Genomic DNA, 12504 nt, shown 5'->3' with positions numbered 1-12504 from the left:
GAATAAAACTAATAATTAATAATGTAATATTATAAAATAATCCATCAACTCAAATAATAAATAATAACATTAACGATTAAATACAGTATATAGAACGTATTAATTATTAAATAAACGTAAATATAATGCATTATTATCCTTAACTCCCGTTCAAACCCCATTGTTCTTGGTATTGATTGAATTCTTTATTTTAGAAATAATTCCAACTAATCATTACAAATATGATATCATAATTAATACATTCAAATAATAAATAGTACAACATACAATGTTAATTAAATTACATCACGCATTAATTATTAATAATAATTATATAATGCATCATTGTATAATTATTATTAACTCCCATTCAAACCCCATTGTTTTTAGTAATGATTTAATACTCTAAGAAATATTTCGTAGTTATAATTATAGTGTATAACTTTTGCAGTATAATAATGAAAACAAATATTAAATGTCAAGAGAGTTTTATTGTCATGTGCATAGTAAAACAGCAGTTATACCATGCAATGAAAATCTTATTCTGTTCATTCTCCCAAGAAAAGAAAGAAAACAAATGAAAGAATAAGAACATAAGAAACATAAACACATGAACATAAATACCAATAAATTAAGCAACAACAACAGAAGAGACATTAATACAAGTAAATAATACAAATAAATAAATAAATAAAGTGCTATGAGTGTGTGCGTGTGTTGCGTGCGGCGTGTGCGAGTGCTTCGTTGAGGAGCCTGATGGCCTGTGGGTAAAAGCTGTTTGCCAGCCTTGTGGTCCTGGACTTCAAACTCCTGTAGCGTCTGCCTGACGGTAGGAGTGTGAATAATGAGTGTTGTGGATGTGTGCTGTCCTTGATGAGGTTGTGTGTAATGTATTAATAAATTAAGGTGTAAATGCATTATTATGCATTGTTATTATTAAGACCCATTGTTCTTAGTATTGATATATTTATTCGATAAAGAGTAATAATAATATTACATAATTGACTAACTAATCACACAAAAGAAAAATGCAGTAATTATTAATGTGTAAATATGATGCATTGCCATTATTATTATTATATTTATTTTATTGTTGTATTTTTGCCATGTTGCCAAATAACAAAGGCATTTGCAATTGTTTTGTTGTCTCCTCTAATTTGGATGCAGCAGCCATTTAAATTGAGACACTTTTGCATTGTATTGGATTGTTGTTCACAGACAAATACGTTTATTGTGGTTGTAGTTCCCAGTGGTGTACAACTTTATATTTATTATTATATTAGCAATGATAATTAACCTATTGTTCAATTAATAGTGCGCACGGGACCGTTGAAAAATCAATGCACCAGTCTCTGATGACGTATCTCCTCTTCATTGGCGGCCATGTTTGACAGGCAGATCATGGGGACGACAGGATGGACGAAACCATTCCATCCCAGTTTAAAAAAACACGTCATGATTAGCCATCTTCAGTGTGTATCATGATTGTGATTCCAAAGAGGATTACAATTGTGTGTGTGTAATTTAGTAGGCCAGATTACAAATCCGGCTAATTTACGTTTCGATTAGCGTGAAAATCACAACGTTAACACTGAGGGACCCCCATTTTCTCCCCCATAATGATCCTGCTAATAAACAGCCATCGAGGATGACGAAACGGTGAAGATGTGCACCTGCGGAGGGAATGGGAGAAAAATGAGGATTCACTTAGATTTATGACCAATTTTGTTCTCGACTTTCTTTTTTTAAAACAATAAAGAGGTCATGATTTTTGTTCTGTGGACGCTGCTGATCCACGGTAGTGGATGGCGGGAGGTCGCGCCGAGCCCTACCGACGAGGGAACACTGCGGGCCGGCCATGGAGATCACGGAGAGCCGGGCCACCAGGAGCACCATAAAGACTCTTACAGCACCTTCGCCTCTGAGTTCTTAGAGTCCAGATATCTGTCTGATGATGGTGAGTAGTACTCTCTTATAATAGTAGAGCAATCGTTTAGTAGTACAGTATATCCTGCATGCGAGGGTCTTTCAGCACCCAGGCCAGCTCCCCGCGGGTGGCTGGCTATACCTCAACCCCCTTCTCTGCATGGATGTACACCAGGGGTGTCCAAACTTTTTCCACCGAGGACCACATACTGAGAAATGAAAGCATGCAAAGGCCACTGTGATATTTTGTAAAGCAACACGACATATAGACATGCTAAGAAGTTACAATATATATGTTTCAGGAAAACTGCATCTCAGCTTTGTGACATACTGTAGGTGAAAAAGCATATTACTAGTATGAACTTAGGTCTTTGCTCTTTTTACCCCATTTTGGCATTTAAAACAAAAATTGTCCAAATATTGCAACTTTCTTCTCAAATAATCTTCGTACATTTTGCTCTTGTAATATAATGACTTTATTCCCATAATATTTGGACTTTATTCTCATAATATTACATTTTTTTTGGTCTCCAACCTAATTTTGCAATAATTGTTTATCTCTTATTATAGTAGGAATGAAAAAAAATTATTATTTTATTTATTTTTTTAAATTAGTTCAACTCCATGCTAATAAAATGGCATTATTTTTCCTCATGATATTACACGTTTATGGTCATAAAATTGCGACTGTTTTATCATTCGAAGATTTTTACTTTATTCTCATAAAATTACAGTTGTTTTTTTTCATTTCTGCTGTTAAAAAAAAAATCCAACTATTTCAACTTTCTTCTTGTAATGATGACTTTATTCCCATAATTTATCCTTGATATTACTTCTTTATGTTCCTACAATGATGTTATTTTTCATCATAATATGCTCATTTTTATTTTTGTTGTTGTTTTTTGTTGTTTATTTTTCTTGTTAAATTGTATTTTTAGAATTTGCCCCAAGCTGCAAATGGACACCCCTGATGTACCTGAAATAAAGACAACATGAGCATCTGATTTACAGTGCACATTCTGCATCTCAGGTTCATATTAAAAATGATATAAAACATGATGTAAAAATACTCCAGCTTTGTCTTACTGTTTTCATTTTAAATGCACACAATAAGTATCTAGTTTTATTTGGAGGAATGCATTTTTAAATCTCTCCACTGCCAAACACTTTTGTAGAAAAATATATTTTAAGGTAATACTAGAAAAGTTTGCCATAGCAGAAAAAAGCAAAACCTGAAGAAAACTGCAAGTATTGGGAGAAAAAGAACAAAATATATACTCTAAAATATAAGAGAAAGTGTTATCAGTCACCTTAAGACTCTTTAGAGAGACTAATCCATGCCTTTGTCTCCAGCTGCAGTACATCCAGAATGCTGCTGCCCGAGTCCTGACTAGAACCAGGAAATATGAGCATATATATATATATATATATATGCCCCTGAGTGCACCTCACTGTTGTCTTGTGACAATGAAAATGAGCTGTGTTTGTGAGGGGAAGATACATACATACTATATGGTGTTGGAATTGCACTGCTGCTGATGTGTTCAGGTCAGAATAAACTTATAAAAGCGCGTTAGACTCTGTGGGGACACTATTGTGCCTCTGTGTGCCGTCATAAAAGAGAGGGGTTAGTTACGCAAAAGATTTGAACGTAATTAATTAAATAAATTAGTTACCGCCGTTAACGTGCTATTTTTTGACAGCCCTAGTATTTATATTATATTTTTTGTATATATCATTTTGGCACAGTGAATAGAAGGACACACGTAGCAGGATTAAAACAAAACAGATTTCCACCAAGCTTTGTAAAGAAATGGCACATGGACCAACGAAGAATCCATTACATTTTGGTGAGGATCGGGATACAGGAGCAAATACCAGAATTTATTATTACAGTTTTAGTCACTCTGGCATTAAAGGAATATAACGGCACCCCTGTCTGTTTGACATCCTCCGTGAACCAGGGAGTAAATGTTAATATTAATAGAGCAGTGCAGAATAGGACATTGTGGTCTCATCAGTACTTTTTCATATTTTCATGCTTTCTGTTGCATTGTTGCAGGTTATCCGTTTCCCACCGCCCCACCAGTGGACCCGTTTGCCAAAATCAAAGTGAGCGACTGCGGAGTAACCAAAGGATGCATCAGGTAAGAGCAAAGCAGCAAGTGTCACACATCCACTGTTCTGTTGCACAGACGTGTGTGTGTGTGTGTGTGTTCAGGTATGGAAAACCTGGCTGCGACGCTGAGACATGTGACTACTTCCTGAGTTACCGTCGCATCGGGACAGATGTGGAATATGAGATGAGTGCAGATACTGACGGCTGGGTGGCTGTAGGTTTCTCCTCTGACAAGAAAATGGTGAGCAACTGTTCTGAGGTCAGCTCTCTTTGGAAATACAGTACATTGTCAATAGATACAGGAGCACCTACACCTCTCACATGTCAGCAAGCATTGTTATTACAGTACAGCATATCTTCTCAAGGAACATCCATCCATCCATCTTCTATGCCACTTATCCTCAGAGGCCGGTATACTTGGGTGTGCTTTAGAGTAGTCAGTGTGCAGCTTGTATATGGGCAAGACTGACTGATTGAGTGATAGATTGACTGTCCGAACGAAATGAGCTGCCTATTTTATCCAGGTTTTGAATAATATCCAACACAATATGGCTGATTACGTTTTATGGCATAATTGTGCTGTCAACATTTTTAACCCGTTTGCCCAAATTTGCCCGTGTTTGTTGTTTGAAGTCCCAACAAGAATGCTCCTTTACAGGATCTATAACCCAAGATACTTGAAGCAGTCAATTAGAAAGTGTTTTTTTTGGTTCACTTTTTAAACAATAAATGCACTTTTTAAATTAATAAATTAACTTATCATTGGTGGATCTCACGGGAGCAGTGTTGCTTTTGCTTTTTTGGCAATACAGCAACAGTTTCAACACCAGTGCTGGGCAAATTACTTTAAAAAGTAAATAGTTATAGTTGCTTTTCTAAAAAAAGGAATTGAATTAATATTACTCCTTAATAAATGTAATTAGTTACCCAGGAAATTAATTATTACATTACTTTTTTTGAGAAACCTTCAAATCTGGGATTTACCTTTGGAGTGGGTGTGTTGATGGGATAGCTCTAGTCTAGTCTCACACGAGTGCTGTCCTATCTAGTCTAGTCTGACTAGAGTTTGTCCCACCTAGTCATTGAGCATGAACTGATGAAGCTTGGCGAAACATCTTCTATGACAACCTGAAATGCCGTTGAGAGATGTTTCATGAGGTTAGAGCTGAGGGCTGAGCTTGTGACTTGAAATTCTCTACCAAAACACTACGGGGGGGGGGGGGGGGGGGGGGGGGGGGGTAGTGTTTTCCTGAGCGTGAGAAATCACAACTCTCACTGACTGCCTATTTAGTTTCCTGTGTGACATCCAGACTGCCGATATAGATTTTCTGAACAAAACAAACCCGCGAAAAGCAGCAGGCCCAGACAACATCTCAGGCCGTGCACTTTGAGTTTGCTCATCAGAGCTAGCTGATGTGCTTGCTGACATATTTAACCTGTCACTTGCACAAGCATCTGTACCGACCTGCTTTAAGTCCACCACCATAGTGCCCGTACCCAAGAAGAGCAACGTGACCTGCTTGAATGACTATCGCCCTATAGCACTCACTCCTATTGTAATGAAGTGCTTTGAAAGAATAGTCATGACCCACATCAAAAAGAGCATCTCGGCAACTGTGGACCCTCTACAGTTTGCATATCGCCAGAACCGGTCCACGGATGATGCAGTCAACACTGCCATCCACACAGCCCTTTCTCACCTACAGGGCCAGGACACATATGTCAGAATGCTATTTATAGACTATAGCTCTGCTTTTAATACAGTCAGCCCCCACAAACTCACAAATAAGCTCCTCACACTTGGTCTGTCACCCTCCCTCTGTAACTGGGTGTTTAACTTTCTAACAGGCAGGCCCCAGTCAGTCAGAGTCCACAATCGCACATCCAGCTCAAGAATTGTGAGCAATGGGACCCCACAGGGGTGTGTGCTGAGTCCGCTCCTCTACACGCTCTTCACCTATGATTGCGTGGCCTCCCAGAACAACACCAGCATCATTAAATTTGCGGATGACACTACACTCATCAGACTGATCACTGGTGGTGTTGAAACATCATACAGAAGAGAGGTGGCGGACCTCATAGCTTGGTGTCATGATAACAATCTCCTTCTCAATACAGATAAGACTAAAGAGATGATCATTGACCCAAGAACAAGGGAAAAGGAGCCACATAGACCCCTGTTTATTGATGAGACTGAGGTGGAGAGGGTGAAAACCTTCAAGTTCCTTGGCACACACATCAGCAAGGACCTCACCTGGTCTCACAACACCCAACAAATTCTGAAGAAGTCCCAAAGGAGACTGTACTTCCTGAGAAGAATGAGGAAATTTGGCATGTCCACCAAAATCCTGAGTTGCTTCTGCAGATGCACTATCGAAAGTGTCCTTACCGCCTCCATCACTGTTTGGTACGGTAACTGTACAACACGTGATGGGAAGGCACTCCAGCGGGTGATCAAGACCTCACAGAACATTGTTGGGGCAGCCCTCCCCTCACTGCAAGACATTTATAAAACTAGAGTCCTACGAAGAAAACACAACCTCATCAAGGACAGCACACATCCACAACACTCATTATTCACACTCCTACCGTCAGGCAAACGCTGTTATTATTATTATTATTATTATTAATAATAATAATAATAATAATTATATTATTACTGAATTATTGTGTTTTTTGTGACTTTGGTGAAAAATTATTGTCATTTATTTGTGACAGCTCACAAACAAGTGACTGGACATCATCAGCATACAGTCAAACCTCAGTTTTCATACGACCCAGTTTTTTTGTTGAAAATTTTGTACAGTACTGCATGTAACCAACTACTTTGTTTACCTTGTAGTGTATCGTTCCGTGTGCCCAAACAAAACACCCTATGCGTTGCTGACTCGCTGTCCGTCTATTTTTTATTATATTTTTCTATTTTTTTACATGGGCGCTAAATAACCCCGCCATAGGACAAAAAAAGGTGCGACTGCAACTGCCAGCAATTTGATAAAGAAGGAGAGAAACACTATTGAATTCGATCTTGTCAGGATGTACGGGATGTGAACAATAATAGTTCCATGCATTCAGCATTTATAATTATTTCACATTGTTTTCTGCCTGTACAGCTAAAATTATTCTCTATAAAATGTATTTTTTTCATGTTTTTGGGTGTCAGGAATGGATTAATTGAGTTTACTTTACAGTTTTCTCACGCTTGTGTTTTTTGTCAAACCTTTTGAAACAAATTAATAACGAAAACCGAGGTACCGCTGTCAAGACTACGTGGCGGCTGTCAAGTGCTTGACCCCCAGTATGCAGAGATGAGGCGACGGTGTGCCAAAAAATAAAACGTTTTTAATCGTTCAGATACTCACAAATCAGACATGGGAACAAAACGCGACAGAGAGGAAGCTCTGTGGGGAAAAAACTGACAGGTACATTCCAAGGCACAGGTAAGTAGGTAGTCTAAGTTATCGCACGAGTGACAAACTCAATGAGCCAGCGCCGTACGTATGACGACGCTGGCCTTTTAACAGCTACTAATTGGCGACAGCTGCGCGGGCACCAGAAGTGAAGCACCTGCCTCTTCCACCGAGCCGGAAGCACAGCTTGCCAAAATAACAGCGCAAGACAGGAAGCGCTAGCTCCTGTCCTGCGAAACGTGACAACCGCTCTAACACAATACAGTGGAACCTTGGATAGTGTCATTAATTTGTTCCAGAAGGTCCAATTTGAACTGAAACATACATTAACCAAATACATTTTCCCATAAGAAATCATGTAAATCCACTTAACTCATTCAATACCAAAGACGTAGTTATACGTTTTTATAAACCCGAATGGCCGATCCCACCAACGTGTTTATACGTCTTTTACGTTTTTTTGCGCGAGAGGCAAAAAGAGCTGATGAAACAACTCTCCACTAATGCATTTCACTGCAGAGCAATTTTAAGCAATAAAAACGGCAGAAGTATATGGCAGAAGTGCATTTAACAAAAGCTCGTCAGGTATCATGTGAGTGGAAAAATCACACATGACAGGAAGGAGGGCGTGCAGGGGTGTAGTGTACAGAAGGATACGCATTGTAGAGAAATTTTAACGCATGCACACACATCGTTCAAAATGTGAAAATGGTAAATAGTTAATGGTGGTGTTAATGGTGGACTGCTGATTATTAAAGAACAGAAAAAGGTAGAAACAAACTTTTTTTTTCCAAATCTTTTCTTTTGGTAGGTTCCATGTTTATATAGCCATAGAACACAATATCCTGTGTGCCTTCAAAGAGAAGTCAAAATCATCTTAAATGGCTGGTACTGAAGTGGCTGTCTTTTCAAAAATGACTGGGATTCAATGAGTTAATGACGTGATTCTTGGCGTGCCTGTTCCCAAAGACACGATGAGGAAGTGAGATCAGCGGATCAGCGGATAACCATTTTCCTGTTTTGCCATCAATAGTGTTTCTCACCTCAGTACCGTAAATCACGGTGTATAAACCGCACCCGTGTATTAACCGCACCCCCATTTTCAGGCTCATGGCGGGGAAAAAAAAAAATTTTAGTTCATAAATGCTTGCCAACTCTTTCATCTCAAATCAACATGCGTAAAGGTACTAAGCAATTTCAAAAAGAAGAAGAAAGGAGAAATCTGCCGTCCATCAATTCATCTGCAATGGAATTCATGTAAGAAAAGTTTGCTATCAACTTGCTGATGACGTCCGCTCTCCAACGCCGGATGACTGACTCGTCCACACCGTGCTGCCGTCCTGCTGCCCGGTTCCCAAACTCTTCTGCATACCGGCAGACGTGGCATTTTGAGAGGATACAGGCCCGGTCACACCGCCCAAACTTTGCTGTAACGTCCCTTGAACGGTAGGAAGAGGGGGCCGAATTTCGACAACGCTCGATGTGAAAAAAAAATTGAAAACACGGGCGTTGTCCTAGCGGTGCACCGCTGAAGCCAGTGTTGCTTTAGCCTTGATTTAACAGTAGCGAATGTTGGTTTAGCGGTGACGCGAGTGGTGATAGAGCGGCGTTCTGCGCATGCGGATCAGTTATCCATGTATTGTACACACATAATGCTGCATTGCTTCAGTGTGAATTTGAATAAACTCCAACGTTGTATTGTATTTTACATCATCTGCAATGTTTTAATGGAAGCTTAGGTTAGCTTCAGTGTATATAGAGATCGTTTCACTGTGTGAAAATAAAGACACACAGCAGTCAGATAAGTTAGAAAGAAACTGCATACACAAGCATTTTCAGCAACTGTACAGCAGAGGGCGCTAAAGTCAAAGCAACTGTCTGACCCACAGACGGCTATTCTAAAATGGGCTTCTGGTCAATTTCTCCCCGTACCAAGTCTGGTCACACACCTGTCATTGTGTATAAACCGCACCCTGATTTTTTGCTTCTTACCGGTGGAAAAAAGTGCGGTTTATACACAGTGATTTTAAAAAATGGAGCGAAAGAAAGCTGCAAGTGCCAGCATTTGATAAAGAAGGTGAGAAACACTATTCAAGAAATTCAAGAAATAACTCATGACAAAACAGGAAGGTGCAGTCCATGTTGATCTCGTTGTCACATCGTGTCTTTGGGAACAGTCACGTCCTCAGTGAAGGTAAAAGTAACCTTAAATGGTTATTTATCCCTTGCAGTCGTCATTTATATGCATTTGGAATTGGTTTATGCATTTAAACTATAATTGCAAAATTACTGAAACGTGTTGTGTGTCAACATTTTTGAGAGTCAACCGCTGACACCATCACAAACGAGCGACTTAGCTGACTTCCTGTTCCGGTTTCCATGTGGTGGCAAGCTAATAGGATGTTTTGTAATTCAAAAAAATACATTAAGAACACAGTCGGACTCACGCAGTCTATTAACAACACGACAAGACGTGCACCATATTGTATGCTAACCTGAGAATGCACGCAGGCCGAGACAAAATTGTGGCAGAAATTTTCGACGTTAACCCTGGCGTTCGCTAACCACGGACCCCGTTTGTGTTGTCAACCTGCCTATCTCGACCAACTCATCAAGTCCTGGTCCACCGTGTTGTCCGTTTTACTAAGAAGTGCCTGCTTAAGCCGACATCAACATACATTGTCGACCGCTTTGCGCACATAGAATTCGAGGAATATGTCATTTCTATGGAAAATGTTGACTGTCACTAGCGTTTCTGTAAACGAGAAATATTGTCACGTTTTAATCTTGCGAGATCTTGTGACACCCCTAATATTTAGTTATTCTTGTGTTGCCTTATTGCTGTTAAATTGAAATTCTCAGTTTGAGTTGGAGGTGTGATGGCATAAATCCTGTCATTGTGCACGCGGAATGAAGTTTAAAGAGCAACCATCTACTCTAGTTGTAGTTCTCGTAAGAACAGATGGATGGAGCGGGCATTAGTTTACGTGTTGAACCAACTGCTGCAAAATGCAAACTGGCTGAGTAGGATAGTGATCACTTTAAAGGAAATGAAGATAACTTTGCAGGGGACAGATGGTTTTGGAGGTTTTATGTTCCTTGCTTATTTCCACAGGGCGGCGACGACGTCATGGGCTGCGTCCATGATGATAATGGACGCGTACGCATCCATCACTTCTACAACGTAGGCCAGTGGGCAAAGGAGATCAAGAGGAACCCTGCCAGAGACGAGGAGGGCATCTTTGAGAACAACCGCGTCACCTGTCGCTTTAAGCGTCCTCTGTACGTCCCCCGAGAGGAAACGCTTGTGGACCTCCACCTGTCGTGGTACTATCTGTTTGCATGGGGGCCTGCCATACAAGGTCAGTGTCAGGCATGATGGTGCTTGTTGCCTTTTTCGTCCCCTGTAACATCAGCTCATTTGTCTTGCAGGCTCCATCACTCGACACGACATCGACAGTCCTCCAGTGAGCGACCGCATGATCAGTATTTACAAATACGAGGACATCTTCATGCCTTCCACTGCCTACCAGACCTTCAACTCTCCCCTCTGCTTACTGCTCATAGTAGCCCTCACCTTCTACTTGCTGATGGGAACACCGTGAAAACGGAGGCAGACAAAACACCAGGAGGAGGAGAAGATGTAGCAGCAATAAAAACTAGTTGCCATTTTGTTTTTGTCGAGAGACACTGTATTAGATACTTGAAACTAAATATATCGACACTAGAGTATATTTATGGGTGCCATATGCTAACTTCACGTTAAAAAGGCCAGTTATTTTGAGGCTTTATTCAAAAAGCGAGGACGAGTAAATAGAATCGCTGCATGGGCTCGGAAATCCCCACTGAGAAGCAAAAAAGAGCAGATGGCCAATGCTCACTGGCTCGTGATGAACTTGACTGAGGACAAAAATGAACCAGTAACAGCCTGTATCCTTTTTTATGACTTCATCACCCATTGTCTCTGATTTGCCATATTTGTATGGAATATCAATGTACATTTACTTTGCGATAACCCTCAATTATTCCACTTGTGTATGGCACAACTAATTTATATGCACATCATGCTTATTTTTTACATTTTTATTTCTACACATTGCCAGATGTTGGGTTTGTTAGACAGTATGTTGACTGTGTTTTACAATGAGAGAGACTGCTAGCTGAGATACTAACTGCAATAACTCACATTAAAACAGTATACATGATGCCTATATAATACCATTAGAATATTACAATAAAAATGTCTAGATAGTCTGCAATGTGTCCTGTTCATCACCCCATGGACATCATGAATTGTTTCAGTCATCCGTTCTCAAACTGTTGGTACGCAGGCTTCACTTAGTGGTATGAGAGTTTAATAGATAGATAGATAGATAGATAGATAGATAGATAGATAGATAGATAGATAGATAGAATTTCATTAAAGACATACTTATAAAATAACTGTACAACCATCGATGAACCAAAAATGTGCAAATTTTTTTTTTGCCAAAATATTAGTTAACAAGCTTTATATGCGCCAAGCCACATACCTGCGGCTAAACTAGGATGGTAAGCGGAGGGAGCAAAAACGGTACTATTTGCAAAGCAAAATATACTGCTCACAAAAATGAAAGGAGCACTTTAAAGAAACACATTAGAAACATCAGATCTCAATATGAAGTTGGATATCTATACAAATAACGACAGGGCAGTGTCTTAGGAACAAAAGGATGCCAAGTCTTTTAATGGAAATAAAAGTTTTCAGCCTACAGAGGGCTCAATTGTGTAGACACCATCAAATCAGAGTGAAATGAAGATGTGGCAGGCTAGTCCATTTTTTCCAAAACTTAATTTCTGCAACTCAAAATGCTTTTCAGTATCTTGTGTGGCCCCCACGAGCTTGTATGCATGCTTGACAACATCGCAGGATGCTCCTAATGAGACGACGGATGGTGTCTTGTGGCATTTCCTCCCAGATCTGTGTGAGGGCATCCCTGATTTGTTGGACAGTCTGAGAGCAACCTGGCGGCGCCTAATGGACCGAAACATAATGGCCCAGAGATGTTCTATTGGGTTTAAGTCAGGGGG

The 12504-nt window shown here is 39.9% G+C and overlaps 1 protein-coding gene across 1 annotated transcript; it reads left to right on the top strand.

Annotated features, from left to right (window-relative positions):
* The first annotated feature begins 1573 nt into the window (after window positions 1–1573).
* LOC129185066 (DOMON domain-containing protein FRRS1L) lies at window positions 1574–11688 on the top strand. Its single transcript, XM_054781742.1, has 5 exons — window positions 1574–1936; window positions 3968–4052; window positions 4127–4265; window positions 10550–10796; window positions 10867–11688. Exons 1-5 carry the CDS (start codon window positions 1744–1746, stop codon window positions 11037–11039), a joined length of 837 nt encoding a protein of 278 aa, XP_054637717.1. The 5' UTR covers window positions 1574–1743; the 3' UTR covers window positions 11040–11688.
* Window positions 11689–12504: the final 816 nt, after the last annotated feature.

Source organism: Dunckerocampus dactyliophorus, chromosome 7, assembly GCF_027744805.1.
Source record: "Dunckerocampus dactyliophorus isolate RoL2022-P2 chromosome 7, RoL_Ddac_1.1, whole genome shotgun sequence".
Lineage (NCBI taxonomy): Eukaryota > Metazoa > Chordata > Actinopteri > Syngnathiformes > Syngnathidae > Dunckerocampus > Dunckerocampus dactyliophorus.
This window is presented reverse-complemented; position numbering and strand designations above follow the sequence as displayed.